Source organism: Cetorhinus maximus, chromosome 3 (assembly GCF_964194155.1).
Source record: "Cetorhinus maximus chromosome 3, sCetMax3.hap1.1, whole genome shotgun sequence".
Taxonomy (NCBI): domain Eukaryota; kingdom Metazoa; phylum Chordata; class Chondrichthyes; order Lamniformes; family Cetorhinidae; genus Cetorhinus; species Cetorhinus maximus.
Window position 1 is genome coordinate 19,491,176 of NC_135881.1, and position 27,811 is coordinate 19,518,986.

Sequence of the window (27,811 nt, forward strand, 5' to 3'; positions counted from 1 at the left end):
GCACAGCCAAGTTCCCCAAACAGTAAGAAAGCTAACTGGCCAGTTAGTCTGCTCTTTAGTTGAGGAATGTTTGATGACCAGGACACCGGAAGATGTCCACATTCTTCTTCAAAAGAGTGTCACAGCACCTCTCAGTTCGAAGCGTAGGCTGTGGCTCAGTGGTCGCACTCTCACATGTGAATCAAAGGTTGTGGGTTCGAGTCCCTCATCACAGACTTGGGAGTACAATCGCATGACCTTCTTCCTCTCAACCCCACACTCTCTCCATTGGTCACCCTATTGCGCGAACCAGCCTTATCACACCTATTGGAAAACTCACATCAACATTGTGAGCCAATTAGATGATTCTTAGCTGTGCATCAAACAGCCTTCTTTCTCAATGTCCAATTATTTTTGTAACTAAATACAAAAGTGTTCAAATTTTGTGTTAAAATTATTTCTCCTCGGAATTTTCTCCTGGGTTAACCACAGCAGTGTCCTGGAGATTAGGCTTTAATTCTTGGAAACTCCAGAACAATCCTGGATACTTGACAACAATAATCCAGGGGATCCAGTGGCATAAATCAAGAAGGCAAAGTGAAAGTGATTTATACCCATTCTTTGAACCCTGAAGATGTTTCCGCTCCTAACTTCCTAATTTACATTGCACTGTCTGATAAGGTGGTGGATACAGATTCAATAGTAGCTTTTTTAAAAAAAAATTGGGCAAATTCGTTGAAGGAGGAAAAAAATGCAGGAACAGCGAGAAAAAATGGGGAGTAAGACTAACTGCATTGTTCTTCAAAAGGGATGGCAATGACTCAATGGGCCAAATGGCCTCATTCTGTGCTTTACTGTTTAATGATATGACTATAACTCATTTAACCCTAGTCCCAACATTAATACAGAAGTGTGGCAATGTAAATTATTGGGATTGAGGTTTCCACTTATGATTAGACTGAGATTTGGCACCTTTCAGTCATATGAATTCCATGGTGCTTTGTATTTTACTATCAGTATTTTAGAATGCAAAAAAAAAAGTTGCTTCTTTCCTGATTTTAAGTTGCCAAGTTCTTCCAGCGCTTTCTGTCTTTATTTCAGATTTCCATCATTTGTTGTATTTTGCTTTTATTTAAGTAGTTTCAGTGTCTGGTGCACACTGCAACTCTTCTACCTTGCCGGTGAATTAATCAAAACAATTTTATTTTTAGAGAAAATATCAGAATTTTTGTCCTGAAAACAAAGGGATGGATTTTATGGGGCACCACGGTCCCAGCCCTCCCAGTCAACTTCCGTCACTATCTTGGAAGGAGGTCCCACCTTCGAGAGCTGCGAGCCAATCAGAGAGCCAGCAGCTCTATAGTCCCAGCAGCACCAGTTGATGCGGTGGCCACTGCTGGAACTACAGGCATTCCCACCACGCCAAGGACCCTAGGTAAGTCTGGGGTGTCAGCAAGGGAGGGAGGGAGGTGTAAAGGCTGGGGGCAGGGGGGGTAAAGTGGGGTGGTGAGGATCTTGGTTCAGGAGGCCAGAGGGGAGGGTTCAAGGGGGGGGGGGGGGGGGGGGGGGGGGCGGGGGGTGGAATTGAGCTTGCTGGGGGGTTGGGGAGGGGGGGGAGAATTGACCTTGCTGGGGGGGAGGGGGGGAGGGGTATGGCCGATGGGCCCAGGGGACCCACAAAGGAGGTTCCCATCACCCTTGCCTGACACCAGCATGCGTAGTTAAAGCTGCTGGGCTTCCTGCATGGCGTGGGCCTTCTCCCGCCGCGGAGAAAATACTGGGAGAGGTGGGATGAGGCCCTTAAGTGGCCATTCAGTTAGGCTGGGGGTGGGCAGGCAGGTGGCAGGAAGGCCACCCACTGGATTTTTGTCACCCATCGACGGGGAGAGTAAAATCCATCCCATAGGATGCCAATAAATTCAGAACGGATTTTTTTTAAAAAAAAGTTGGAAATGACATGAAGATGATGTTAGAAACAGACAGGGAATAGAAAATGCAAGTCAACATTTTGCGAGTCATTCTGATAAAGATTCCCAGTCCGAAAATTTAACCTACCTCCTGCACTTGCATGACCATCCGATCTTTTCTTTTTCAGATGCTGGACAGGGCATGTCCTGCTGCACTGCTGGGTATTTTTTTTTTGTGTTTAGACACAAGAATTACTGAATCATCAATGATGAAGGCAAGTCACCAGCAGCCAACACAATCCATCCCACTATCTCTTCATCTCCACCCATGCAAAGTACAAAAAACAAACAACAAAATGAGTCAGCCAGCAGCCCTGCTGTTTAAACAGGAGAATTTTGCTTTGGGAAATTTGCTCATTAAGTAGCTACATCTTTTCAGCGAACAGCCTGAACGCCTAAAATCTCAGGATGTTCTAAAGCACATTCCTAATAACTAAAAGCCAGTCAGTTTGACATCAAGTGGTGGGTAAGGTCTTAAAAACAATAATCAGGCAACCGGTACTATGGGGAGGTTTCAGTTAATTAAGAATAACCAGCAGGGATTTGTAAAAGACTGATCATGGCTTGACTAATCTATTTGAATGTTTTGATGAAGTAAAAGAGAAGTTTGATGAAGGGAATGCAATGGATGTTGTCAGGTGTTTTCTTAAAATTCATACAGACAAGGTACCGCATAAAAGGTTAACTATATTGAGCTTCATGGAACAGTAGGGTCAGCGTCAACTTGGATAAAAAAAATTGGCTTAAGGACACAAAACTGAGTCATGCTAAATGGTTGTTTCTCAGACATGAGAAGCTGGACTCTGTGTTCCCCAAGGGTTTGTGCTACGATCATTGTTTTTTGGTGTATATAAATGATATAGGTATTGGAATAGAGAGTAAAATTTCAACATTTTCCAATGATACCAAACTTGGAGGAGCGGAAAACAGTGACGATGATACTAATAGACTGCAACATGGCATTGATAGGCTAATAGAATGCACAGACAAGTGGCAGATGGAATTTAATACAGAGAAGTGTGAGCTGATGCAGTTTGGCAGGAGGATAGAGAGAGAGGCACTACTGACTAAATGGCACAGTTCTAGAGAGTGTACAGGGACAGAGGGACCTGGGCATTCATGTGGCAGGACATATTGAGAGTAATTAATGGAAGTATGTGGGATCTTGAGCTTCCAAGTTGTCAGCTGTGGCTCAGTGGTAGCACTCTCACTTGTGAGTCAGAGGATGTGGATTCAAGTCCCACTCTAGAGACATGAGCACATAATCCAGGCCGAGTGTCAGAAGTGGTGTCTCTGAGATAAGGTACTAAACCGAGGCCCTATCTGTCCTCAAGGGTAGCACTACATTGTATTAGCCAATATTTAGCCCTCAATCAAAAGTACTGAAAAACAAGATTATCTGGGTCATTATGACAATTCTGATGTTGGACCTTGTTACATGCAAATTGGCTGCTGCATTTCCTACATTACAACTGCGCCTACATTTAAAAATATACTTCATTTGCTGTAAAACACTTCTGGAATATCCTCGAGACATGAGAAGTGCTCTATGAATGCGTGATTTTCTTTCTCTGAAGAAAGAAGAGATGGGGTACCTGGGCACAACATAGATTGGAAAATACCAATGATAGGTGTTGGTAAAACAAAAAAAAAATCACATCCAGATCCCACCATAACCACAAAGCTAAACTGCCGATGTCAGGAGGTAAAACAAGTAAAACCAACAGGCTGCATTTACATAACATATTCCGGAAAGTCCAAACTGGCATGTTTGTGTTGAACTCTTGGGCTTCAGTGCACTTGCAAGCTATACTCCTACTTTTGGGTCCATGAGCCCTGTGAAAGGAACTGGTTGGGATGCTGGAAGGGCGGAAACTTGATAAAGGAAAGGTGTTCGAAAGCCTGGCTGTACTTAAAATTGATAAAAACATCAGGGTCTGAGATGCATCCGAGGATGCTGAAATAAGCAAGGGCGAAAGTGGCAGAAGCACTGGCCATAATCTTCCAATCCTCCTTAAACATGGGGGTGGTGCCAGAGGAGTGGAGAATTGTAGATGTTGCACTCTCAGTCAAAAGTGGTGCAGGGATGAGACCAGCAACTACATGCCAGTGAGTTCAACATGGCTGGTCTGAAAGCTTTTAGAAATGATAATCCATTGTTGTTTTTCCAAACTGGGGGAAGGTATACAGTGGGGTTCCCCAAAGGTCAGTGTAAGGACCTCTGCTTTTCTTGAGTTATATTAATGGCCTGGACTAATTGCAGATGACATATGCTATGTGTTTGTGATGCCTTTTGGATGTTGGTAATAATCACACTTTAAGCTTGGAAAGATGAGAGCTCTTTATGTCTAAAACTGGCCACACTGCCTTGTACAACAGCATTTGAACTGATTCCGTTACACATCACATGACTCCCTAGTGCAGCTGTGAGAAGTGGTCCCCCGAAACACCTTCACATTACAATTAGTTCCTAGCTCTTTACGGGTGTTTACAGATAATACAACAATATATAGCAAGTTGTACCATTAAGTTTTTAAGATCAAATTCCGCATTAAGGAGAATGAGTGCATTGCCCCTTTAAGTAATGTGAACCGTGAGGGGGATAACGATAGACTTCATGAGGACATAGGCTGATGGAATGGGCGGACACATAGCTGATGAAATTTAATGCAGTGAAGTGTGAAATTATACATTTTGGTAGAAAGAACAAGGAGGAACAGTATAAAAGGTACAGTTCTAAAGTGGGTGCAGGAACAGAGGGACCTGGGGGTATATGTGCATAAATTGTTTGAGGTGCAGGGCAGGTTGAGAAATTAGTTAAAAATGCTTAGAAGTTGTTTTAGTAAGAGGCACAGAGTACAAAAGCAAGGCTGTTGTGGTGAACCTTTATAAAACACTGGTTCAGCCTCAACTGGAGTACTGTGTCCAATTCTAGACAGCATACTTTAGGAAGGATGTGAAGACATTAGAGAGGGTGCCAAAAAGAGAATGGTTCCAGCGATGAGGGACTTCAGTTACCTGGACAGACTGGAGAAGCTGAGGTTGAGAAGTGAAAAGATAGAAAGGAGATTTAATAGAGGTGTTCAAAATCATGAGATGTCTAGAGAGAGTAAGCGGAGGGAAACTAATTAAAGGTGACTGGCAAAAGAACCAAAAAGACACGAGGAAAATCTTTCTTATGCAGTATGTGGTTAGGATCTGGAAGGCACTGCCTGAGAATGTGGTGGAGGCAGATTCGATCGTGCTTTGAAAAGGGATTGGATAAGTACCTGAAGAAAAAAAGAACACAGGGCTAAGGGGAAAGGGCAGGAGAGTGAGACTAGCTGAACTGCTCTTGCAGAGAGACAACACCATTGCACTTTGGGAAAGGTTGCTTCAAGAATGAAAATGCAATAACTGTTGGTAGAACTTTCCACGCATGCTCACTAGCTCTTACTCAATGCTCACAAAGCGTCAGTCTATAGCTGGCAAGTTACTCAGAAGATAAAGGTGGTTTTATTGCACGGCCATCTCACTGTAAATAAAAAATGATCTGAAGTGTGAAACCAACACGCTACACAAAAGTTTCCAAAATGGCTAGTGTTGGTGATCAGACCTTGACATGGTTAGGTTCACGTGCTCAGCAGCTGTTGCAAAAGATTCTCAATTTGCTTTGATCAGCAGGTCCATAGTATTATTTTAAACCCCCCTGTGCGTCATTGCACTTGTTTACCACTAGAGAGAGAGAGAAAAAAATCAATCCCCAACAAACGGCACCAAGTCTCATTGTGAAAACATAATTGTTCACACACAATGGCTACTCAATTGGAACTCTCCTGACTTCAAAAAGTAGGTGTCAGCATGCCATATGTCACCAACAGTTTTCTAGATAATGTGAAGGAGCCGGGGGTGGCGGGTGGGGGGGAGGTGCAGGGGAAATACAAGCTTCCCCAGTAAATAACATGAGCGCAAACAGTAGGCAGCGGAACAGGAGTAACATTTTGAACCTATACCACTTAGTCTGTCCTGATGCAAGCTGCCCATTCAAAACATCACTCAACTCCAAAAAGCCAGAAGTGGCCAAGGATTGTCGAAAATACTTCTTTCACACTTGTGGCTTGGCACGCAAATTGTTTGTCTGCCCAGTCACCATATGCACCAAGCCCAGTGCTAAGATGGAAAACACAAGGGTAGGTATTTTTACTCATAGGATATGACATTTGGATCAGGATCCTTAAAACTGTTTAACTTTTAGAATATCATCAGTGAATTTCAAGGTCATACATCTATAAGGCTGGAAAATAAAAGAATAAACCTCAAGGGCTGGATATTTTATAGAGAGACAGGTAAATGGAAATCAGGTCCTTTTGCAACTTCTGAAATGCAAGGCCGCCTCTAAAGCCCATTCGTGCCATATTTTTGTCTGAGACACATGGGCAGGGAGTGGTTTTGGATTTTGCAAGCTGCAATGCAGAGCAGGAGGAATGTGGGTGCAGAGATGGGCTGGTTAGAACATTCACCTCAATTCTCAGGGATAGCAATCCAGCTCCCAACATAATTATTAGGCCCCCTTAACCTCATCCTTACACTCACCCCATGTACTCCATGTCCCCTCATACTACCCATGCCAGCCACGTATCCCACATAGCCACTTACCCAGTATCTACTATGGACAGACCTCAGGATGTCTGTGAAAAGGATGTTCAAAAAATGAACTTCTAACAATCTAAGGGCGCTGTCATTCAAACATACTTCATGCTGAAAAAAACTCATTCATAAAAGCCATTCAAGATTAAATCCCAAGTGGTCAATCTGTTGTAAAAATAATCACTCATTTATTTACCAAATCATAGATAGATAGTCCTTTAATAACCTCTTAAATCTGTCAATCTAAATGTGAGCACAGCACCATGCTGAGATAAGTGGTTTTATAGCTTTTGAAACTCAGGCACACGTTAATAACTGGCTGAGCTATAATAAGAAACCCTGAGAAATGTAAACAATGGACTCTATTAAAACTGAAAAAGGACAGCCTTTTTTCCTAAGCTACACCAGGCGTCCTGTTAGTCAAAGCAGTCCAGGAGAATGTGGTTGTCTTTTTCTCTCTAATTGAAGATTTTATCTTTCAATTTTAAACAGAACAGGGCATTTGAATTAGATTATTATGCCAGCAATCCCAAGCAGTGTTTTCTTCAGTTTTGAAAGCATAACAGCACTTTTCCATTGAGAAATGTACTCTAATGCATCTCAACACTTAAACAATGTTGGTCACTATAATGGTCAATTTACCTTTTCGGGACAGAGCCCTGTGATGAATCACTGCAGTTAAAACACATCTACATTACAATACAGCATCTAATAGTGACATTTGAAGTTGTCAAAATCTTTAACACACACCTGTCAGCCTATTCCCGACTCCTCAGCAGACTTCCCCCCTTGTGATCACAAATTCTCCAGGCTTTTTGCTTTAAGGCTTCCAAAACCAGCACCAGCACACGAAAATAGCTGGGGGCCGGGGGGGGCGGGGGGGTGGAAATTCAAATTTCCTCTTGGGTTCAAAATGGTGACCCTGACCTCAGAAGAAGTGTGCACGGGTTGTGACCCATGCAAGTATGGCCTGACCCGTGTAATCCCACAGGAAAATAGTATGGGATCGGTAAGGGGGAGGAAATCCATCTTTGCCGTCGAAAACCTCAAGGTTTCATGTTTTCTGACCCTATCCTTACCTCGCTCAGGAGTCAAAAATTCAGTCACATAAAACTTACCAAAACAAAAAGCACTAGCAACGCAATCAAGCACGCTTGCATGTGACTCGGGGTGTGGTAGGGTGGGATAGATGGGTGGCCAATCCTCATGAATTCGGATTGGGCAGGGATGGGGTTGTTCTGATGGTGCGGGCCGTTGGGGAAAGCATTCCCGCTCACAGGCAGTGCCCTGAAAGCATTTGGATTCTCCCCAAAACTCTTCCTGCCCTGCTGCAGCTAGCAGCTTCACCGAGGCCTGGGAAACCCAGCCAGCAACAGATAAAGCTGCAAAACAGGTTAAATCCAAGGCATCCAGCCTCATTTACGTTTTTAAAATGCTAACCCTGGGAGTGGCTCGGTTTGCGCACCCCTTGCCCCATTTGACTAAAACCCAGATGTTGGCTGCTAGGAGTCGGGTTCCTGACACATTTCCACACTTTGCTTATTTAAAGGTCCCCCCCTTACCCAAAACCCCACCCCCGGCACCTAATCCCACCTGCCCACCAACGTTAAAGTTTCCACTTGTTAGACAGTCAAAATGTCAACTGTAATAAATAATTGGACTTGCGTTGCAGTAAATTCCTGTTTAGGGTCTGACAACTGGTCTCGCCCTGAAGCACTAAGATGCCATTCTTGTTTTGGATATGAGTGATTGGACTACAATGTACTTCTGGTACATCCTGTTTTTATTTCAAATTTCTAGTGTCTTGCTCTCTACCTCACCCCACCGCAACTGGTTTCTTTACGTTTGGATAATCTTATCAAGTGTCAAACAGCATGGCTTAAAATATGCAAACAATTTTGACCCAAATGCCTCCAAATTAAAACAAAAGAAAAAGTGGGCAGGAGCAGGGATATGACCTCGAGTCCTTGTTCTTTTATTTAAAATGTCGATTCCAATGAAATCTCGATGCAAGCCGGCACTGACTCTGCACCACAAACAAAAACAGATCTGGGAAATAAATTAAAAAATAGACTTCTTAAGAATAAATTTTTATCAATTTGCAGTTGCAGTTTTAGAAGAAGAGCTCAGTATGGGCAGACCACCCAGCGACAGGTGAGAACTCAACCAAGTATCTGGAGGCAATTTTCTGTCTGAAAAACCTGAGCTACAATTGCAGGTGGGCGGGGGCGGGGGGCGAGAGAGGCAGGAATTTTCCATCCATTCGTTTTAAAATCCCGCACAGCCCGTTGGTCCGCGTGGTCAAAATTGGCACCTTGAGCTACCGAAGCCCGGCTCCAGGACCACGACTTCAGGAAAAATACTCACCTCACTCACACCCTCACCTCCCCCCTCCCAGGCAGAATTCCCAGGTGGTCCATTCAGACTGTCCGACAGCATGAACAGTCCGAAAATCTTCCTCTTGAAAGCGAACACACAGGTCATTTTTTTTAAAAAAAAACTCGCTCTGGGTCTCTGGGCGTGCCTGGCGAGGCTGGGTGTTCGCTGCCCATCCCTAGGTCTGAGAAAGCTGTGGTGGGGCCTCTTCTTGTTAAACCGCCAACAGCCGGTTAATACAATGGAGCGGGTTCGCCAGGTGGCTGCAGAGGGAGATCAGGCGTCGGCCATGATGGTGGGGGACTGGAACCACATACAGGCCAACTGAATAAGAACAGCAGGTTCCCCTTCCCTGAAGGGCGTTCCGGACAAAGGCACACTGGTCTTATGCAGATTTGCAATGCCTTTCCTGCTCGCTGTACTCGCAAATCTCACTCTTTGGCCAGGATTTACTGGCGCCGTCTTGGCGGGACCCGCCACAAGAGATTTGGCGGCTCAGCCAGAAGTCCATTGATTTTCAGCGGGACCAGACGATCCTGGTGGCCGGCATGGTCGTAAAATCCCGCCCTTTACTTTTTTCACAATGATCATTATTGTTGGTATTCCATTAACATAATCACTCTTTGCCTGTTCTGTCGGCGACTGGAGTTTAGAAGAATGAGAGGGGATCTCGTTGAAACGTATAAAATTCTGACAGGGCTGAACAGAGTGGATGCAGGGATGATGGTTCCTCTGGCCGGGGGATGAGGGGGTCTAGAACAAGGGGGTCACAATTTTAGGATACGGGGTAGGCCATTTAGGACTGAGATGAGGAGAAACTTCTTCACTCGGTGGTCAACCTGTGGAATTCTCTACCACGGAAGCCAGTGGAGGCCAATATATCTATAGAATAGGTCTATATCTGTAATATATCTAAGAAGGAAATAGATAGATTTCTGGACACTAAAAGCATCAAGGGGTATGGGGAGAGAGCGGGAGTATGGCGTTGAGATAGAGGATCAGCCATGATCACATTGAATGGTGGAGCAGATTCGAAGGGCCGAATGACCTACTCCTGCTCCTATTTTCTGTTTCTGACCATAAGATGCTGCCTGACCTGCTGAGCATTTTCAGCGTTTACTGTTCTTGTTGGTAACCCAAAGAGAAACAGCATTGTGACTCCAAAGAACACTTATTCCTCAGTAAGCAACAGCAAGCAAGAATAAAGGGTCAATAAGTGCAGTTCCACCTGGAACTCTTGCAGACCCCACCCTACGGTCCTGGAATTTCATACCCTGTGGAATTCTGCATTTGTAGCTCTGTAACAACTTCAGCCACCAGATCCAGATGAGCACTGCAGCTTTTTTTCATTAAAGTCTAAAGCTGAAAGTTGAAAGAGAACTGGTGCTTTAAGCATTCATCATCTCTGCAAGGAACTACCGCTATTTATGAAAGGGTGTAAGTGGTCATTGAGCATTGCAGGATGTGTGAAGAGCTGAACATGGCAAACAACGTGTACTAAAAGTATAAAGGGAAGACTGCCCACTGTTGCACATTGCCCAGCTTAAGATGGTCACCAGCAAATCCAGGAGGGAATTCAGATGAAATCTCTTTATCCAAAATGAATGGTGAGAACCTGAACTGGCTGCCACAAGTCGTTCAGGCAAACAACAGATGCATTGAAGAGAAGCTAGAAAAATGCATGAGGGCCAAAGGAACATAGGATTTAGGAGCAGGATTGGGCCATTCGGCCCTTCAAGCCTGCTCTCTATTCAATCAGATCATGGCTGATCTGGTTGTGGCCGCGACTCCACTTTCCTGTCTGCCCCCCTCCCCCCCCACCGCAATAACCCTCGACTCCTTCGTCCATCAAAAATCTGTCTGACTCAGCCTTGAATAAATTCAATGATCCAGCCTCCACTGCTCTCTGGGGAAAAGAATTCCACAGATTAACCAATGTCTGAAAGAAAACATTTCTCCTCATCTCTGGAACACAGGCAGGAACAGGCTTGAGTGGAGCATAAGCACCTCATGGATATGATGGGCCAAATGGTTTTGTTTCTGTGCTGTCAATTCTGTCCGTATAGTGTGGCAGAATAATTCTAGTGGCGTAATCTGTTCCCACGCTGTTTTAATGCTCCTAGTGCTGACAGTTCCCAATGCACAAGTCCCACAGGTAACATCAAAATAAATCTACCAGATTTGCTGATGCCAGCAAGCTGGAAAGATATATATTTAAATTCCCCTGGGCATATGGAAATTTCTTTTGATTCACATGTATGACATCAAAGTAGCACTATCAATCAAACAATTATTTTCAGCTCAAGCCAGATGTGTCCAACCTGCAGCCTGCAGGCCACATGCAGCCCTGACCCTTGGTAGTTCTGACCTAGAAGCACAGCCAACTCTCACCTACCTGTACTACTTTCTCATTTGTAATTTCTTCTGTTTAAGTTTAGTGCCCATTGGTGCATAAGTCAAGCGCTAAGAACTTTTAACATAGAATAGAATCATAGAGTGACTACTGCAGAGAAGGTCATGTGGCCCATCATGTTTGTGCCAACTCTGCAAGGGTAACACAGCTAGTCCCACTGTCCCCCCCCACCTCACCCCCCACCACGGCAAATGTTCTCTCATCAGGTAATTAACCAATTCCCTTTTGCAACTTAAGATATATCACAGAATTATTACAGTGCCGAAGGAGACCATTTAGCCCATCGTGTCTGCACCGGCTCTCCAAATGAGTAATTCTCCTGCCTTCTCCCCGTAACCCTGTACATTCTTCCTTCTCAAATAACAGTCTAATTCCCATTTAAAAGCCTCCTTTGAACCTGCTTCCGCCACCCTCTCAGGCAGTGCATTCCAGACCTATATATAATTGAACCAGAGATGAAAGGTGGGGAATTTTTTAAACTCTTGGTTGTCATGATCTGGAGAGCACTGCCTGAAAGGGGTGTGGAGGTAGTGGATGCAGACACAATCGCAATTTTCAAAAGAGAACTGGATAAATACTGGAAATGGATAGATTAGCATGGGTATAGGGAAACAGCTGGGAGACGGGGACTAATTGGCCGGGTGGTTAACAGTGAGGTTGAGTGTCTTGGGCAACAGGAAGATATAGACGGGATGGTCAAATGGGCAGATGGAATTTAACCCTGAAAAGTGTGAGGTGATACACTTTGGAAGGACTAATTTGACAAGGAAGTATTCAATGAACGGCATGGCACTAGGAAGTTCTGAGGAACAAAGGGACCTTGGCGTGTGTGTCCATAGATCTCTGAAGGGCATGTTAGTGGGGTGGTGAAAAAGGCATATGGGATACTTGTCTTTATCAATCGAGGCATAGATTACAAAAGTAGGGAGGTCATGTTGGAGTTGTTTAGAATCTTGGTGAGGCCACAGCTGGAGTGCTGTGTGCAGTTCTGGTCGCCACATTATAGGAAGGATGTGATTGCACTGGAGGGGGTGCAGAGGAGATTCACCAAGATGTTGCCTGCGATGAAAAATTTAAGTTATGAAGAGAGGTTGGATAGACTTGGGTTGTTTTCGTTGGGAGCAGAGAAGACAGAGGGATGACTTGATCGAGGTGTACAAGATTATGAGGGGCATGGACAGGGTGGATAGGGAGCAGCTGTTCCCCTTAGTTGAAGGGTCAGTCACGAGGGGACATGAGTTCAAGGTGAGGGGCTGGAGGCTTAGTGGGGATGCGAGGAAAAACTTTTTACCCAGAGGGTGGTGACGGTCTGGAATGCACTGCCTGGGAGGGTGGTAGAAGCGGGTTGCCTCACATCCTTTAAAAAGTACCTGGATGAGCACTTGGCACATCATAACTTTCAAGGCTATGGGCCAAGTGCTGGTAAATGGGATGAGGTAGGTAGGTCAGGTGCTTCTCACGTGTCGGTGTAGACTCAATGGGCCAAAGGGCCTCTTCTGTACTGTGTGATTCTGTAATTGGTTGGCTCTTTCAAAGAGCTAGCACAGACATGATGGGCTGAATGGCCTCCTTCTAAAAGACAATAAGACATAGGGGCAGAAGTAGGCCATTTGGCCCATCGAGTCTGCTCTGCCATTCAATGAGATCATCCTCAACTCCACTTTCCTGCCTTTTCCCCATAATCCTTGATTCCCTTACTGATTAAAAATCTGTCTATCTCAGCCTTGAATATACTTAACGACCCAGACTCTACAGCCCTCTACGGTAAAGAATTCCACAGATTAACAACCCTCTGAGAGAAGAAATTCCTCCTTATCTCTGTCTTAAATGGGTGACCACTTACTCTGAGATTATGCCCTCTGGTCCTAGACTCTCCCACAAGGGCTAACAACCTCTCAGCAATTATCCTGTCAAGCCCGCTAAGAATCTTATATGTTTCAATAAGGTCGCCTCTCATTCTTCTAAACTCCAATGAGTACAGGCCCAACCTACTCAACCTCTCCTCATAAGAAAATCCCCCCCATCCCCAGGATCAACCTAGTGAACCTTCTCTGGACTACCTCCAATGCCATTATGTGTATCCTTAAATAAGGTGACCAAAACTGTTCACAGTATTCTAGGTGTGGTCTAACTAGTGCCTTGTTTAGTTTTAGCAAGACTTCCCTATTTTTATAGTGGGAGGCTGTGGCAATGTGGTATTGTCGATAGATTGGTATTTTAGTGACCTAGGGTAATGCTTTGGGGACCAGAGTTCGATTCCCACCATGGCAGATGGTAAAATTAGAATTCAATAAAAATCTGGAATTAAAAGTCTGATGACAACCATGAAATCATTGTCAATTGTTGTAAAAACCCATCTGGTTCACTAATGTCTTTTAGGGAAGGAAATCTGCTGTTCTTACCTGGTCTGGCCTACATGTGATTCCACAGCAATGTGGTTGACTCTTAAAAATGCCCTCTGAACAATGACAATCAGGGATGGGATATAAATGCTGGGCCTAGCCAGTGACGCCCACATCTCATTAACAAATATAAATACTCCATTCCCTTTGAAATAAAGGCCAACATTCCATTTGCTTTCCCTATTACCTGAACCTGTATGCTAGCCTTTTATGATTCATGCACAAGGACCTCCAAATCCCTCTGCGCTGCAGCTTTCTGCAGTCTTTCTCCATTTAAATAATATTCAGCTCCTCTATTCTTCCTGCCAAAGTGCCTAACCTCACATTTTCCCACTTTATATTCCATTTGCTAAGTCTTTGCCCACTCACTTAACCTGTCTATATCCCTCAATAGACTCTGTGTCATCCTCACCACTTGCCTTCCCACCTATTTTTGTGTCATCCGCAAACTTGGTGATAGTACATTCACTTCCCTCATACAAGTCATTAACATATATTGTAAATAATTGTGGCCTGGCACTGATCCCTGTGGCACTCCACTAGTTACAGGTTGCCATCCTCAAAATGCCCCCTTATCCCAACACTCTGTTTCCTATTAGTTAGCTAATCCTTTATCCATGCTGATATACTACCCCCAGCATCATAGGCTCTTATCTAATTAAGTAGTCTTACGTGCGGTATCTTATCGAGTACCTTTTGGAAATCCAAATATATTACATCTATTGGTTCTCCTTTATCTATCTTTTATTCATTCTTTACCTCCTCAAAGAATTCTAATAAATTTGTCAGGCATAATTCTGTCATATAAGATTTGGCAATTCATTAATTTCACTTCTCTCCATGGTCCTCAAGGCTCTATGGTAAGTATTTATGTGGTGCATAAAAATAACAAGGATTCAAAACACCCGTGTTAAGATTTTATTAACAGAGTTTGCAGTTAAAATGATCCCTCAGGTCTTTTATAAAAGGTCCAAATTTTAAGATTTAAAAATAAATGTTTGTCGGAACCCCAGCCAGTTATTGCAATCTGTCCTGTTCACAAGTTACATGCTGTTAGTCCTTGGAGATAGTAGCCAATTTATGACCTTCAACAATGAAATAATTAAGCTCTTAATTAGTTACTTAATCAATAATGCATTATAAGCACCAGTTTTAGTTCTGAAACATTTTTCAGATGCACATGTTGATGCATTCATGTCAAATTCCTGTACACATTATTCTAATGGGGTATTATATAAACAGACCAGCACACAACATTTTTTTCATTTATTCTTTCATGAGATGTGGGCATCGCTGGCAAATTCAGCATTGGATGCCCATTCCTAATTGCCCTTGAACTGAGTGGCTTGCTAGGCCATTTCAGAGGGCAGTCAAGAGTGAACCACATTGCTGTGGGTCGGGAGCCACATGTGGGCTAGACCAGATAAGGATGGCAGACTTGCTTCCCTGAAGGACATTAGTGAACCAGACGGGTTTTTATGGCAAATCGATGAGAGTTTCATGGTCACCATTAATGAGACTGGCTTTACATTGCAGGTTTTTTATTAACTGAGTTTAAACTCCACCTGCTGCCTTGGTGGGATTTGAGCTCAGGTCCCCACAGCATTAGCCTGGGCCTCTGGATTACTAGTCCAGTGACATTACCACATTTGAAGTATTGGATTCAGTTCTGGTCAGCTAAATGCAGAAAGAATATGATTGTCCTCTTGAACAAAGGCAAGCAGCAAAGAAGATTCCGGTTATCTTGATCTTAGGGCTATGAAGAAGATAGACTTAGGGAGGCGAGGCAAGAAGCAAAGCACCACAGACACTGGACACCAGAAAATGCTTAGAAACGGAGTAGAAAAGTTCTATGCTCAAAATATCAACTTACATTCTCTTGATAGATGCTGGCTGATCTGTTGAAGGTTTCCAGCATTACCCAGTGAGCTACAGTTGATTCCAAAACATCAAGACGTGACCTCGTTGAGGCCATCACAAATTACAAAGTTGATCCAGGCAAAAGTTCCAGCATCTTATTCCTGTTCGTCCTTTGAGGTAAAGATGACCATGTTCATCATCTGGGGTGTTTGGTAGGATTTCAGTGGGTGCATAGGTGACTGCTAAGGCTAATCTGTGGATGGAGGGTTCAACAAATAGGACAGGATACTGCAGGCAATTGAGTTTTGAACGAGTTGCTGGCTCGGGATTTCCTCTCCTCGCGGTTTCTCTCTGCCTCTGCGCTTGCTTTCGCAGGTGGCAGCACCGTTGCGCCAGGTGCAACGACTCTGGGTGAGCTTCTCCCAGGAATCAAAGTCGATATCAAAACTCCTAAGTGAAGCCTCCGGAGTGTCCTTGTAGTGCCTCCTTTGACCACCATGACAACGTACCCCAGGCTCTGAGTGAACGCCATAGGATATTTGCTTTGGTAAGAGAGAGTGTCAGGCATTCTGGCAACATGACCAGTTTACTCATTGTGACTGTCTCAATAGGGTGCAGATGCCAGCTCAGGAGCACCTCAGTGTCTGGTATTTTGTTCTGCCATTTGATCTTCGGAAGTTTCCCAAGGCAGCACAAGTGCAAGTGGTTGAGTTTCTTGCCATGACGCTGATACACAGTCCAAGTCTCGCATGTGTAGAGCAGACTGAGCAGGACTATTGCTCTATAGACCTTTAGTTTGGTAGGCAGATCTAGCCCTCTTCATTGCCACACTGATGTTTGAATTCTGCCGAAGGATACATTTGCTTTGGCAATTGCTGCCTGTATCTCATCGTCAACGTATACAGCTCAAGAGAGTGTACTGCCAAGGTTAGTGACCTTATACATTGCTGATAGGTTCTGGTCATGGACTGAAACCTTGAGCTCAAGACAGGGCTTTTCTGGAGCAGGTTGGTGCATTAATTCAATTTTCTTCACGCTGATCATAAAGTTGCCGCATGCATTGGAGAACAAGTCCGTGTTACATTACCTAAAGTGCTTTACACCCTTTCAAATGTAGGAAGTGTGGCAGCCAATTTTGCACTTAGCAAAGCTCTGCAAACAGTAATGGGAATAATGGTCTGATAATCCATTTATTTATTTATTATGTCACTTGAGCAATAAATATTGGCAAGACGCTTCCTTAAGGACTTCCTTAATCTTCTCTGAAGAGCACCATAAAATCTTTTGCATCTATCCTAAAGGGAAGGCAGGCAGGCAGGCCTCTGCTTAATATCTCATCCAAAAGGCCATGCGGTGCTCCCTCAGTACTGCACTGAACTGTCAGCCTAGATTATGTGCTCGATTCCCTGGAGTTGGACTTGAACCTTCAACTGCCTGACTCAGAAGTGAGTGTGCTATTTACTGAGCCAAAGCTGACACCTCGTCTTGTAGGATGTGAAACAAGTTAATAACAGGTCTAAGAATTGCCTTGAGCTTTTGAATGCTTAATTAGAGTGGGCGAATTCTCAGCTTTTTGAACACTGTTATGATGTTTTAACAGGAGTTTCAATAGGTGCTTCACAGGTCTGACCTCCCATGGTTTATGCACAGTACTTGGCTTTTAAATTAATTTAATTGTCAAGTCTGCCCAAACTCAGATTCCTTCCCTATTTCACTCAGAAGACTCAAGTCCAACATGCAATATTTATGCATCACTGTCTGGAACTGATGGTGGAATGCAGTAAGTAAACAGGATACCTATGCTAGGGGACAAGAATATAAGACTTATGCTATGAAGACAGAATTTCCTTACCAGTCTCCTGATCATAGAAAGGCTGATACACTTGATTCAGTGGAAGAGCCGATCAATGCGGGGGGGGGGGGGGGCAGAAACCTTTTAAGAAGGGATAGCAAAAGAACCAGGGGACAAGATGAGAATTTTTCTTTTAAGTGCAGTGAGTTAAGATGACCTGAAACGAGATGCTTGAAAGGGTTGTGGGAAGCAGACTCAACAGTAATTTTCGAAAGGGAATTGGACCAGACTTGAAAAGAGAAAAAAAATGTGAAGAGCGGGGGAAGCACTGGCACTGGAATGATGGGCTTTTGTCTTCTTCTGCGCTGTACGATTTTGTGTCCCCCCCCCCCCCCCCCCCCATTGACTTATCTTGTTCTGAAAAGGAAACAAGGTGAGCCAAGATACCTTTGGCCGCAAGGAAATGAAGCTGGACGAATGAACCCTGAGCACATGCTTCACCATTGAAGTGGAAGTTGGAGGAAGTGAGATAACAAAAGTTGATGGAGAAAGAATCAGAAAGAACCAAAAGCTTCAATCTTGGAGAAAAATGGATGACAGCAGGTGTGTTGGGGGTGGGGTGATGGTTAGAGATGAAAATTGACAGAATCAATATCATGTCCTTTTTTTTTACATCAAATTAGGAAACACTTTGATCCTGAAAATCCAGGAGCAGAGACTGATTCCGGCAGGTAGGCTGTGATTGCACCTTCCACAGAATTCCACCGCTAACCCAACCAAGGTCTGCAGATTGAAGAATTATGGTGTGGGGATGCCCTGGCCCTGCTCATTAACCAGGAGATGCTAGCAGTAGTTGAATGGAAATGCTAGGTCCTTCTCTCTCCTGGCAATGTAGCTGCCATGAGTGTACCCTCATACCTAACAAAGGAGGCTTCTTCGGACCACCTTAAGAAATCTCTAGCCTCTGATCTTCTGGGGTCCAAGCCCTGGTGCAGGCCTCCGGTTCGGACCCGTTTCCACCTCTTTCAACTAGCATGCACTTGAGGCCACACATACCTACGTTATCAGCTTTGCAGGCATGCCCCCAACTAAGCCATCCCAGAAACATTTCCACAAATTACTAGCTGACTTTACAGACCCTCCATTATGTCACTGCCAAAATTACATCAAGATTCTGCCAGGAAAACCATGGATTTTCATGAAAAAAAAGACTTCAAAGCAGCACTTGCATCTATATAGTGCCTGTCATAGCCTCGGGGCATCCCAAAGCACTTCAGAGCCAATTAAATATGACTATACTTGACATTTGAAGTATAGTCAATGCTGTAACTGAACACAGCACATTGTCCTAAAATTAAATAATGACCAGATAATCTGTTTTAATGATGTGAGTTGAGACACACTGGGAATTTAGGGTGCATTACGAGGTAGACCTGTTACAATTTGCTGATCATTCACTGAGCAAAGAAGAAATTTGGAGCCTTAATGCTGGTTTATTCACATAACCCGAAGAACACAGGTACAAGACCCCCTTTTCCTCCCCACACACAGGTGGGGACCAGTTCCAATATATAGTTAAGAATAATACCTAACCTTTCCCTAATTAGTAACTCACCTACAACTAGAGCATGCTCTTCATGGTGGCAGGATTACAAAATTAACAGGCCCATGGGTACGCAGGGAAGCACTGGGGGCAGGTTCAGAGAGACGATAGATTACGCGGGGGTAGCAACCAGGCATTGATTCGTTATTAATAAAAACAAAATTCATGTATTTTTTTTTAAATATAAAATTTACATTATTTCCCCTGGCATTCGTTTCTTTTCCTATAGCTTAGCACTGATGTTTTGCTAATCCCACTGTTTTCACACCCTGATGTAGGCTGATTGGCTATTCCTCCTCACCTCAAAATTCAGCATCTAGCCTAAAAGCAGTGCTCTGTAGTTAAACAAATTAGCAAACCAACAGTAATGAAGATAATAATGGCACTAAAAAAAGTGACAAATCCCCAATACCAGATGATTTCCATCCCAGGATTTTGAAGGAACTAAACAAGAACTGCAAATACCCTCACTAAAATCTATATCTCACTAAAAAGCTTCAGGTTTCATTAACTGAACAGACCGTCATTTCAAAGCAGAGTGGCAGTCAATCCATCAAGGGGGAGCAGCTACAGAACATTTTTTTCTTCAGAAGCCAGCTCTGGCAGTCCGATTAAATCAGAGCACAAAAACATGGCAGCAGAGAACACCTTTTTACATTATTCGCTGTATTATGATGCTTTCTCCATTGGAAAAGTACTGGAATGCATTTGAACAATTACACAATGCTGGTCAATAAGAGGGTCAATTTACCTATGGTGAATCACTGCATTAAAACACATCTACATTAAAATACAGCATCTAATAGTGACATCTGAACATGACAGAACATTTTACATTTACCATTCAGAATGTTCCTAACTCCCCTGCAATCTTTCCATTTTCTTCATGAACTCTCAAACCTGGAGTTCTTTTAATGAGCTTCCAAAACTCTGCACCACTAGATGAAAACGGTGTGCAGGAGGAAATCAGATTTTCATTAAAATGGAGAGCCTGACCTCAGCAGGGGTGGTGCACACTAGGCATTCCTGACCCGCCGAAAGGTCAGGGGAAAATGGCAAGGGTTCAGGAATGCAGAAGAAAATTGGATTTCCTTCAAAAAAAAAATCTAGGTATAATCTTTTGTGCACCAAAACACACCTCTGCATCCAGAACAAAATACAGCCCCCAGTAACCAAAGACATTAAGAGCCATGGGGGCATGTTCTGATGCAAGGTCTTCGACTTGAAATGTTAACTCTATTTCTCTCCACAGATGCTGAGTATTTCAAGCATCTTTTATTTTTATTTCCGATTTCCAACATCTGCGGTATTTTGCTGTACCAGGCATGAAGGGACATGGAGCTAGGTCAAGGATCAGCTGTGATTTCACTGAATGGTGGTACAGACTCAATGACTTACTCCTGTTCCTATGTCCGTAGGATGAAAATTCTCTTCAAGTTCGTCATCAATTTAGGATGACAAACAGATGCTTTCCACTGTTTGTTTGTTCTTAAAATAATCACCCTTGAACTGAGTGGCTTGCTAGGCCATTTCAGTGTCAACCATATTGCTGTGGGTCTGGAGTCACATGTAGGCCAGATCAGGTAAGGATGGCAGATTTCCTTCCCTAAAGGATGTTAGTGAACTAAATGGGTTTTTTTTTTATGACAATCGACAATGCTTTCATGGTCACCATTACTGAGGCTAGCTTTTCAATTCCATCTTATTAATTGAATTTAAGTTCCATCAGCTGGTGTGGTGGGATTTGAATCCAGGTCCCCACAGCAATAACCTGGGCCTCTGGATTACTAGTCCAGTGACATAATCACGACACCACCGTCTCCCCTTTAGTATAAGCATGCTTGGATTGCCAGCTACATATAGCTATATTCCCATGATTCTGATCTGATGATTCTTAGCAGCAGATTATAACCTTTATTCCTCTGATATCAGTTTTGGCAATACACTGACCCTTCTGATTGCTTTACGGCAATTTACATTTATTGTTAGATAAAATTCACCAAGGTTATCGATAGCAAATTAGATATTTGCATGCTCATTACAACTGTAGTCTAATGGACTTTCAGCTAATCCTTTCACAATTTTTTCTTTCATAATGCAATCGATCATAATAGTTTTATTATAGTGCCGACAAAGAGAGTCTACATGAACTAAACAAAACATATAATACACAAAAACCAAACGTAAATTGACTCACTCTTTCACTTCACTAAATGTTAAGAGTTGAAGGGTCCAAGATAATCACAGTCCATCCTTCAACTGACAGTATAACTTTCTAATTTGCCATTGTACTCCTTAAAGTAACCATTACAAACAGAATCACAGAATGGAGCTGAAGTTTTATTTTTCTTCCTCCATCTGTGCAATTAAAAGTCACACGTGCAACACATATAACTGTCGCGCAAACAACAACTTGCATTTATATAGTGTCCTTGTGCCTTTAACATGCCAAAACATCCCAATCCCAAGACGAGAAGCTGGGCAATCAGAATTTACTCTTCGGGCACATGTTCAATGTAGTAGCTCTTTGAGGGACGGTTGGGGAGGTGGTGTGGGAGGGAGAATCGACAGGAAGCTGATCATACTCCAGTTGGATTTCGGTAATTACGAGAGTGCGCTTTTGAAAGTCTGAAGGCTAGATAATATTAATATCTATAGGAATATTTTCTGTAACAGGTTAACTTATTTATAAATGCTACTCATCAGCTGAATTATACAAGGCGCCGTAATCTCCACCACCATTGGCTAAAAAGTCAAAGGGGAGCCCGCAGAGGGAAACACCTGTTGTCCTGCAGCCATTTAATGGCCAGTTGGCTGGTAATAGGCTGGAGGTGGGTCTTGCCCCGTCTGGATCACGAAGTCTTGCCTCAGAGAGCTGCCAGTCAATCCAAGGCCGGCAGTTCTTCAGCATTTTGGGACACATGAGCCCGCACCCCCCAGTCAGGGTACTTGGCGTGGGATCTCCAGCTACCAGTTAAATCCCGGCTGTGGCAGGATGAGGCCCATAAGTAAACTTTAATTGTCCACTTAAAGGCCTCAATTGGCCTACTAGTGGGCAGGCCACACAATGCCATCCCCATCGCTGGTAAGCAATGGCGGGGGGCAATTATATTTTTTTATCATGTAAATAACCTCAACAGGAGGATTTTAAAGGAGGAAAAAGAAGAATAAACAAGCAAATAAAATTACTTGCATCTTTAAGTAAATACTGCAATCGAATGCGGGAGATGAGTTTAAAATAAACTGTGAGTAGAAGGGCACAAGAGGCTTTGGGGCAGGAATAATAAAAAGTGACTCGCAGCTTAAAGCGGCCATAATCAATCGAGTTCAAAGTTTCATCCTTTTAAAGAATAAAAGTAAATAATGGTACAAATATTTTGTATCTGTCCAGTTTGCAACTTTCAGTAATAATAACATGTGCATGTTTTAGTTATTTGTTTATTTAGTCCCCTTCGGAGAATCTACAGCATAATCAACTCTCCATTACAAGCTATCGCTAATGCTTTCCAAGTACAAACAATAACTCCTCCAATGCCATTCCTCCTTTTACTCTGCTCAGAGGGCTGTCAGGTAGGTGTGAAAGGTCAGCCAAAAACTCAAGTGTCTCCAAACCAACTATTGAGAATCCCACATCAATAGAGTCTGTGACAGGGAGTGCATGCTCACCCTCGAGGGACTTTCACCTAAACCCAGAGAACCCGATGAAAGCTCTGAAGAAGAGTCATACGGGCTCGAACCGTTAACTCTGTTTCTCTCTCCACAGATGCTGCCAGGCCTGCTGAGTTTTTCCAGCATTTTTTGTTTTTATCCCAGAGAATGTGAGCCTAGCTTGGCAAGGTCAAGGCTTCGGGGGGGGGGGGGGGCCTCAAGTGGTCAGTAGCAGGATTATCGAGGTTTTTAAACGAGCTAAGAATTGTACAGCTTACCCAAGACACTATTGATAAACATCTCACTGCTTGCCCAGCTAAGAATGTCCATTAGGTACTGCCTTGCAGGGTTATCTGCAGTTGAGTAAAATGAATTCCTGCCCCAGTAACAGGTTCTCATTTGACTTTTCTGCAGCAGTTTGATACAACTGAGTGGCTTGCTAGGCCATTTCAGAGGGCAGTTAAGAGTCAACCGCATTGTTGAGGGTCTGGGGCCACATGCAGGACAGCAGATTTTCTCCCTGAAGGAAATTAGTGAACCAGATAGTTTTTTTTTATTAATGACAATCCAGTCGTTTCATAATCATTATTATGAGACTAGCTTTTTACTCCAGATTTATTAATTAATTGTACTGCCATGGTGGGATTTGAACTTATGTCTCCAGAGCATTAGTGTGGACCTTTGGATTACTAGTCCAGTAACATTACCACGAGACTAATGTGCCCCACCTTTTCAGGAGCAATTAGGAATAGGCAATAATGACACCCACATTCCACGAACAAAAAAAGGCTGGCTTGTCAATCAACAACCCTATCTGGAGCATTGCTGTCAGTAAATATAGGTGTACCAGGTGGAATAGACATAGTAAGACTATAAAATATATATCCACATAATAGTACTCCTTCTCTGATGGCCCTATAAAACTTTAAATGTTAGAGGACTGTTAGAAAAATGTTAGAGTCATGTGTGGTTGTAACCAAATAACCCAAGACACCAAAGTTGAAATTTAAAGTTTACATCTTCATAAAATTACACTTTGAGCATCAGATATACAAACTCCAAGTAAAAGAAATGGTGGTAGTTCAACAGCACTAAACAAGCTGACATGCCAACAGCATACACACAGAACCTGATGACATGCAGGATGCATATTTGTCCTAGTAAGGAAACCTATAAAAGATGCAACAATAGAGCTCGTAGCAAATGTCAATCTAGTCTTTCCGAGGGTAATACGAGCAGTTAAGACAGCACATTTGTGACCTCCTAATGAGGAATCTTAGAGTTATAATTAACGCCAATCTCATGTTTCAGTCTTGCCTAATCCTCAAATCTATGTTAGAGGTAAAGGATATTTGATAATATCCTATAATATCTCCACTTGATGACAATAATAATATCCTATATAAACTGCCTGCCTGGATCAGGTATTAGATTATCAAAGTTGCATAGAGGTGAATTTAATCTCTCTGATATAGTGACCATCACAGCTAAAGTTGCATCATGTGTTATATTCTAAGCCAAATCTCTGCCCAAGGTCAATGGTGGCAGCTTAGGATTGATGAAATACAAGAGGTCCTTCAATCAAACCACACAAAAATGCTGATCCTAATGATAACATCTAACACGTCTGTGTCCATACTCATGATTTACAGCACTACAATTTATGCGATTACATTAGGAAAGGTTCTCACATCTGATTTTAAAGTAATTCTGTGAGAAAAGGAGAAAATGTGCAAAATAAGTTACAAGTGAAACTGAGACTTCAGGCTGTGTGGGGCAGCCGTCCATCTCGTAAGACGATAGTTTGCACCGGAGGTAGTCAACTGTGTGTTAAGCATCACCTGGTTTTGGTTCAGGGGCCCCATTCTGGCACGATAGTCTCTGCTGCAATTGTTGCAGAGGAAGACAGTGGGCTGAGAAGGTGCACGCATCGCTGGCCTCTGTTTTCTCTGGGCCCTCCTCTTAGCTGCTGAGCTTTTCATTTCTGCTCGCCCCTTCCAATGCCCTTCCAAACGGTCAGCCTCCAGAGGTCACGGCATTCAATGACTGCCTCCCAGTTGTCAGTGTCAATAACCACCATTTTTATATCTCACTTTCAGGTATCCTTGTAGCAGAGGTATGGACACACAAAGTTGTGACCCAGTAGCCAATCCAGCATACAGAAAGTCGTTGGGTATACCACTGTCATCCATCCAATGAATGTTGCCGAGCCAGCACAGACATCGTCGCTTAGCAATGAGTGAATGGCTGATGGAATTAACATGCTTCAGGACTTCAGAGTCAGTGACCTTATGACCTTATCCCTGGCATCTCTCTGCAGGAAATGTCTGAGACAGTGAAGATGTAATCCATTCAGCCTTTTCATCTGCCTGGCATTTGTTGTCCAGGTCTCACCACTGTACAGGAGAGCATTGAGGAAGCAGGCTTGGTAGATTCACAGTTTGGCATTCTCAGGCAGGTTGCTGTTGTTCCACACTCTCTAACTCAGCTTAAACAGCAGCTTTTGTGATGGGTGTGTAAATTTCAACATAAAGTGACAGATTGCTGGTGATTGTGGAACCTATCAACCACCTCCGGCACCACATTGTCAATGCTGACAGATGGCGGTGTGACAACCGATACTGCTGGTCAAGTCGAGCTCTTTACAGACATGAGAGAGTCTATCCATTTGCCGCTGCAGGTGTTCCTCAGTATGAAATGTTAGTGCAGCATCATCAGTATAGAGGCAACTCTCTGATGAGAACTTGGTGCACCTTTGTCTTAGATCACAGGCAAGCAAGGCTGAACAGCTTTCCGTTAGTTCTGGTATGTAAGCAGACACTCTCTGTAGATGACCTGAAGGTGCATGACAGCAGCTAAAAGAAGAACATGCCAATGAGTGTTGGTGCCAAAACACAATCCTGTTTGACCCCATTACGGATCTCAAAGGGTTCTGATGTTGCCCTGTCATTGCTGATCTTACCTATCATGTTGTCATGGAAAGAGGACATCACGTGAGCAGTTTCGGCGGGCAGCCAATTTTCTCCAGCAGTTTAAAATTGACCGCTTCTGCTCGCGTGGTCGAGTGCCTTAGTGAGATCGATGAAGGCAATATATAGAGGTCTCCTTCGTTCACGGCATTTCCCTTGCAGCTGCCGATCTGAGAAGATCATGTCAATTGTAGATCTTCCAATCCTGAAACCACACTGGGATTCCAGACAGATGCATTCAGTCAAGATCTGCAGAACGTCAAGGGCAACACTGGCAAATGCTTTTCCCTCGATGCTGAGCAGGGAGATGCCTCGATAGTTGCTGGAATTGCAGTGGTCGCCCTGGTACTCGCACAGGATCAGAATCTTTGCACCAGACATATCCTGGGCACTGCTTGCTCCCTCTAGCAAAGGCAGAGAAGTTTGTGCAGATACTGCAGCTGTGCCAGTTTCCTGTGCATGATGAGTTCAGGCAGGTATAGCATCAGCACCTGGAGCTTTGCTGGGTTAGATATCCAGCTCTGCCATGACAGGCTTTCTATGTTATCCAGAGCTTTTCGGTGACAGTATTCAGGGAGAATACCACTCAAGGTAGTGTTCCACCCATCGCTCCAACTGCTTATTGCAGTTGGTGATGACCTCATATGCCTTTGTTTTCAGTGGAGCCAATTTCATTGCCGATGGATCAAAAAGGCAACAGGTCCAGTCACGCATGCCCCTAGCATTCCCTTTATCGAAGAACAGATGGATATTCCTTTATTTTGTCTCAGTACAGCATATGTATGAGCCAAAAGGTCAGTTCAGAACCAGGAGATGATCTTATAGATCCAATGGTGTACCAGTGGTGTATATTTGCTTAAGACGTACATTTATTGGAGGACAGAAAGCTTGGCACGCTAACTTGACCAAGTCTTGGTAGTTACACCTTTAGACAAAGGTGAATTCTGTGAAATTCTAGAAAGTAGACATTTTCCAGTTATACAGAAAGTTATCACTCCTTTAACATTAAACCTTAACTCATTCCAGTATCCAATGGCAACGCAACACTTGAAAGTCTTTACAGACTCAGCTATCCTTCAATAACTTTCCCACGCCACCAACCCAAGGCAAGGTTGCTGATACTCCAGTGCAGTATTGAAGGTCTGTTGGATTATCAGAGGAGATCACCTTCAGATAAAAGCTTAACCTGTAGCCCCATTTGCCTGTTCAGGTGGACATTAAAGATCCCAAGGCACTTCTTGAAGAGCAGGGAATTCACTCAATGTCCTAGTCACCATATCTCTCCCACCCAAGGCTAAAATTAGATAGATCGATCATTCTTCTTGTGGCCTTTTCTGGGTTGTAGGGTTGCAATCCTCTCTGCTCAGGTGTTTTTCGGAAGGCAGCATATACAACACCGGGGCAAGAAGTTTAAGGAAGGGGCGAGGGAAGAATTGGGAGTTGGGGATTGGAATCTCGGGGGTGAGGAAGACTGAGAAATGGCATTCAGGGATTGGAGCTTAAATAGAGGACAGTGGGTGAGTGGAGACAGGTGGCCAAAGGAATTGGGGCAATAGCTCAAGTAGAAAAGGTAGTCTGGGAATGAAGTGGGTGTGAGGCACAGCATATCCTGCAGAAGCAGCAATAAGGAGGTGAGTAGGAGCGACACTGAGAGGAGCAGCCAGTAAAGGGGCAAGTGAAACCAGGGGAGCTTGGGGAAAGATTGTTCTCATTGGTGGGAAAATGAGAATAAGGAGGACAGAAACTGAGGATTCTCACTGGAAGAGCCAGAGGAAAAAGGACAGTGGGCTATTGGACCATAGCACTTCACTGCATTGGCTTCTTTTATTGGCCTTATCCAATTGAGGTGCTTCTTTTAATATTTTGATAAATTCAACTGTCCACCTCCTTCAAAATCCCTCTGATATTCCATATTATTCTTTGGGAGGACAAATTAATAATTACCTTTAGTAAAAGAATTAAAAACTCACGCTTACTAACATTGAATTCCACTCCCTAAATTTTTTGTCCATTCCACCACCATTATCAATATCTCTTTATAGCTTCCTTTGGTATACAGTTTCTTTTCTCTAAATTTGTAACCGAGATGAGGAGTGCAGTGACATGGCAATGTTTACTGTCAATTCTGCTATAGAATTCGAACACACCTAGCAACTCAAAGCTGGGCATCCATGAG

The 27,811-nt window shown here is 43.5% G+C and overlaps 1 protein-coding gene across 5 annotated transcripts in view; it reads right to left on the bottom strand.

The window, feature by feature from the left end:
- Positions 1–27,811, bottom strand: part of LOC144676534 (5'-AMP-activated protein kinase subunit gamma-2-like) — a 462,890-nt gene that overhangs the window by 319,641 nt on the left and 115,438 nt on the right. Inside the window, exon 1 of one of the 5 annotated variants that reach the window (XM_078536961.1) lies at positions 2,035–2,070. The exons of the other annotated variants lie outside the window; for them this stretch is intronic. Coding sequence (XP_078393087.1) covers positions 2,035–2,055 — 21 coding nt within the window. The 5' untranslated portion in view covers positions 2,056–2,070. Of the gene's footprint in view, positions 1–2,034; positions 2,071–27,811 lie in introns of those variants that run through there. 5 annotated transcript variants of the gene reach the window in all.